The sequence below is a fragment of the Plasmodium gaboni genome, chromosome 6 (genome assembly GCF_001602025.1).
Source record: "Plasmodium gaboni strain SY75 chromosome 6, whole genome shotgun sequence".
Classification (NCBI taxonomy): Eukaryota; Apicomplexa; class Aconoidasida; order Haemosporida; family Plasmodiidae; genus Plasmodium; species Plasmodium gaboni.
The window spans coordinates 1,096,477-1,102,476 of NC_031486.1; the positions used below are offsets into that span (position 1 = coordinate 1,096,477).

General features: G+C 17.0%; 1 protein-coding gene across 1 annotated transcript; it reads right to left on the reverse strand.

The window, feature by feature from the left end:
- Positions 1–49: 49 nt before the first annotated feature.
- On the reverse strand, positions 50–3,536 carry PGSY75_0629800 (putative cullin-like protein; the record flags this gene model as incomplete). Its single annotated transcript, XM_018784880.1, has 2 exons — positions 50–3,327; positions 3,485–3,536. 2 exons carry the CDS (start codon positions 3,534–3,536, stop codon positions 50–52), a joined length of 3,330 nt encoding a protein of 1,109 aa, XP_018642934.1.
- Between the last annotated feature and the right edge of the window lie 2,464 nt (positions 3,537–6,000).

Genomic DNA, 6,000 nt, shown 5'->3' on the forward strand with positions numbered 1-6,000 from the left:
AAATATATAGAACATGTTAATTTTTATATGAGTGAGCACATATAATATATTACAATTCATAATGATAATTATTATTTTTGAAAAATATAAACTCTCTACTTAATAGTGAACTTATTCTATTTTTAATTTGTTCATTCGATACGGTATCCATTTGATCTTTAACAAAAGAGCATATTTTTCTTTCTGATGATTTTCCATTATTTTTTAAAAATTTGACAATAGCTGCATCTATGTGTAAACTTTTATCTTCTATTTCATTGTCTTCTTGTGATAATGAATTAGTTGTTCCCATATCGTCTTTATATAATGAATCATTATAATTAACAGTAAGAAATTGTTTCATTGAACGAAATGCGAAATTTAATTTTAATGTTTCCTTTTCTTTATCATAAATTAAAATATGTGTTTCGCCTTCCGTATATATGGATTTTAGATATCGTATTATATTTTCATTTGATATTCCTGTTAATTCTTTTATTTCGTTAATATGAAATTCATTTTTTTTATTGAATAATAACAAAACCAGTGCTTGTAATATGGTAACTGTAATATAAATTTTTTTTTTCGCTTTCTTGTTATAACTACTGGAATTGTCTTCATTCTTAAGATCATCATCATCACTACATTTTTGATTATCATCATCAATACATTTATTATTATCATCATCACTACATTTATTATTATTATCGTCCCATTTTTCATTATTATTATCGCCCCTTTTGTCCGTTTCAACATGATCATTTTCCAAATTAAATGAACCTCCTTCCTTCATATTTTTAAAATACATCCTAAGAGTACATAACCCTAATAGAGGTAAGAATTTAATATTTTTGGATTTATTATACTTCTTATAAAATAAAAGAAAAGCATCATTACACATTTTTATCATTTGAGGATATATTACATTATTTTCTGTATTTACATATTCCCATGATTCATTAAAAATAATATTAACTGCATATTTTTTCCTTTTTAAAAAGTAGTTGACATTTTTTGGTAGATCTTTATAAAATTTCATTAAAGCTTTAGATGTAAACTTCATATCTTTTAAAATGATTTCTATTTTTTTGGTAAATTGTGCTCCACATTCTTTTTTGAGTGTTTTAAAAACTTTAACATCTAAAACAATATTGAAACTTGCATCGTTTATTAATCTTTTACACATATATGTTCGATAATATTTTTCAAATTTTTCTTTATCACTTACATATCTAAAAAGACTAAGAATAACGGTTATCATATTCATAATATATTTCCCTATAACATGATATTTTTTAAATAATTTATTTATTTTAAAAAGATAAAAGTATATAGCTTCATTATTGCGTTTGTTTATATTCAAATTGTCATGATACAAATTTTTATGCAAATCATTATTAACATATAAATTATTATTATTATTATACATATTGTTGTCCATTTGTTTCATTTTCATATAATCACCCGCAGTATCACAATTTATGTTTTTTCTTTTATTTTTTATTTTTTTTCGTAAATATTTTTTTATTCCTAGCATATTATCACTATCAGTTGATATATCATAAAAGTCAACTGTTTCTGTTATTGGTTGTGTGCAATAATTATTCCAATCAACCTCAAAAAGTAGATTATTGAATAGGCTTCGTTTATTTTTAATTTTTCTATTTAGTATATAATATTTTTTTAGTTTTCTTAAGCATGCATTATACATTGTTAATAAATTATTAAGATAAATACTCAGTATAATTGGCATATATGTTTCTGCTTGTATACCTTTATTTATAAAATGTTCAAAACTTTCTCTCCATTTTTTCATAAAATAAGAAGAATATGTAAAAGACATAATAATAATTCTATCTACATTTAATTTAAAGTTGGTTAATTTGACAATAGCATTATTTAATAAACTTGAATCATTTCTTTTATTTATAACATTATTAATTAATTCTGTTCCAATATTATCTACTACATTAAAAAATATATTAGAAAATTTTTCTAAATTATCTAAATTTAGAGAATATAAATATATAGATCTTAATGGTTCATATTTTTCATTAATTATACAATATTTAATATAACAATCGTTAAATAAAATATCTTTATTTTTAACTAATAAAAGATCTTTTAACATATTTAAAATACTTATTTCTGTATGTTCTTTTAAAAATTTTTGACTTCTTATTTGTTCATGACATAAATAATTTTCGACAATTATTGGGAAATCAAACTTACAATTTTCATAACCTAAAGTTTCAATATCTTTTTTATATTTCTCAATTCTTTCTTTATAAAATGTATAAGTTTCGTTTTTATAAATACCTTCGAAATCTTCATATAAATTTAGCATATCGATAATTTGTATACTTAAGGATAGAACTTTATCGTTAATATTTTTTTTTTTTTTGCTATTTCTATATTTTTTCTTTGTATCACAAATAGAAGCATTACAATTATAACTATCATCACTATTAAAAATATTATTATTATTATTATCATCACTATTAAAAATATTATTATTATTATTATCACCCATTTGTATATATTCTTCCTTTTTTATTTTATTATTGATATTCTCTGGTGAATCATCCTTTATACTTATATGATTCTTTTCACTTATTCTGTTTGTTTGTTTGTTTGCTGTTTCATTATTTAATTGATAATTCTTCTGAATTCTCTGTAAACGTTCAATATGAATGATTTGTTTTTTTTTAAAGTCATATCTTTTTCTTCCATATTTCTTACAAATGTTAACAGATAAATATTCATAAATATATTTTTCACAATATAATTTATCATAAGTTAAATAATTACATATACATGATATAAACATATCTTTTATTATAACATATTCATTAATATATTTTTTCCATATATAATTAAAAATTTGGGAGGGTTCGAAAAAATTACAACACATATTTTTGCTATAAGCAATAAAAGATTGTAATATATCAGATATGTGATTAAGTACTAAAGAAAAATTATTCCATATGGATACAAATAATTTTAAAAACTTTTCTTCTCTATTTTTATATTCATCATTTTTAAATTCATCATTTTTAAATTCATTATTTTTAAATTCAACATTTTTAAATTCATCATTTTTAATTCTTATCTCTAATTCTTGGAAAAATATTTTTGTTTTTTCATTACACTCTTTTTCAATAATAGCACATATTATTTGTTCACATTGATTAAAAACAAGGACATCACAAAACTGTTGAAGTATTATTTTTTCTTCATTTTGTATTTTGATTTTATTATATGGCAATATACTGAAGCACTCATGTATATATTCTTCAAATCTTTTTAAGCTACATCTTATATGTTCATTATCTACCTTTGAAAAATCTAAACAAAAACAAAAACAAAAACAAAAATAATATGTAAGAAATGTATAACATATATGCTAAATATGTATATACATATATATATATATATATATATATATATATAATCCTTTTTGCTTTTTTTTTTTATTTCGAATATGGAATATTCATTTACGTACCTTTATTTTTAACATAAAAAACCGGATAATTATTTACGGCTGTAGGATCCATTTACTTTATATATTATTTATTATATGTAATATATATATATATATTATATGTACCTATAATTATTTATATTTATTATTTTTTGCTTTTCTATGGGAATGAAGCACATAATTGACTTATATATATATATATATATATATATATATATATAATCGAAAATTAAGAAAAATCTAAATTTGTACATAAAATTTAAACATAATTTTAAAATAAAAATTGAAAAATAAAAAAAGCATATTAAATTTTTATGTACGTCTAGGGTGTATTTAAAATAAAAAAAAATAAATAATAATAATAATAAATAGGTAGAATGAAATATTCTTATATATGTATGATATATATATATATTAATATTTTATGTTATTACATATATATTATTATATATATGATATATATATTTTATTTATTGGAGCAAAAAAAAAAGAAATTTTTGATGAAAAAATATAAATTCATTTTTAATCAAAAAATTATCATATGCAATGAGATCATTCAGTTCTAAAATTTACACAAAAATATATATTATATCGTTATAAGGAATAATAAAAAAAAAAAGATATAGCTCTGGTATGTTTAATTCAGCGTTTTAAAAGAACATACGAAGTTATTATATAATATATATAATATTAATATGTATTTTACATATAAATAATATATAATATATTATATTATATATATAATATATTTTATATAAATAAAATACATAAATACATTTATATTAATTTTTTATATATATAAAATACCAACATATATATATATATATATATTAATATTTATAATTATATTGTTTTCTTAATATGTATGAAAATTTATAGCTCCCTTCCAATAAATGAAATTTTACTTATAATTTTGTGCATGTATATATATTTATATAAATTTATATAAAATATATTATATTAAATATATACAAAATATATATTTATTATATTATTATATTTATTTTATAATAATGTAAATATTTTTGCCTTTATATGAATTTGGTAAAAAAAAATATTTTATAATACATATATATTTATTTTATATGTATATTTGAATTTATACATTATTAATATATATATATATATATATATATATATTAATATACAACATATAAAATATTTTATATATATATATTATAATTTTGGAGGAGTTGTACGATTATTTTGATCTTAAAATGAAAATAAAACAATAACAAAAAAAAAAAAAAAATAAAAATAAAAAAATAAAGCTATATATTATAGCAATACATTCAAGACGACTATAATTAAATTTGTATTATTCAAATATATTATATATATATATATATATATATATATATATATATATATTAAAGAGAAATTAATTGTTTTTAAATAATTATTTTGTTCCATGATTTGTTCATTTTTAATTATTTTCATTTTTTTATATAAGTTTTAATGATGTTTTAATAGTATATCAAATTTTGATGAGGGGGGAGAAAAAAACAATTAAAATATTATATAATGATATTTATAAAGAAATATAAATATATAATTTATAACGATTAAATAAGAGAATTAAGGATTATAAAAATATAAATATAAATATATATACATAGTATAATACCTTATGTTAAATAATAAAGATTATTCTTGCTTATTATTAAATGGGCTACATTATATATAGTGAACGTTATTTTATTATTATTATTTTTTTTTTTTTAACTATAAATGTCATTATTTTTATATATAAATGTTATTAATTTATATTTTTAATATTTAAAAATATTTATATACTACATATGTGAAGTGTAAGTCTATAAGTATTCTGCAAGAGACATTGTAAAATAATATCATATAAATAATATATATATATATATATATATTATTATATATAGATGCCGTGTTATATATTTATGTCCATATAAAATTATATAATGTGTAATAAATATAATATATATATATATAATATAATATTTATTTATTCATTTTTGTAATTTTATGGAGAATATAAATAATTTTATATTTTTGTTTTTGTTCTTGTCACATATATTATTTTTATCCTTTCATATATATATACATATATATTTTATTTTAGATATAAAAATTAATATAAATACAGATATATATATAAAATTTTGTGATATTTTTAAATATATATGTGTCTATTTTCCTTTTTGTATTTAAATTATTAATATTTCATTCATTTATGTTACTGCTTTTAATTAATAATAAAATAGTGTTTTCTTTTTTTCTTTTATTGTTATATGATTATTGTTAAATTTAAGAATATTGTTTTTGTATTTTCATATTTCCTTTTTTTTCGTTATTAGTAGTATTTTCAATATCCTATATGAATGATATATAAATAATATATATATATATATATGTATTTGAAAAAGTACGTAATTATATATAATATTTTTTTATGAATCCTTTTGTTAATAAAATTTAAGATTTTGTATGTTTTAAATATATATATATATATATATATATATAATAGTACCTTTTTTTTTTTTTTTTTTTTTTTTTTTTTT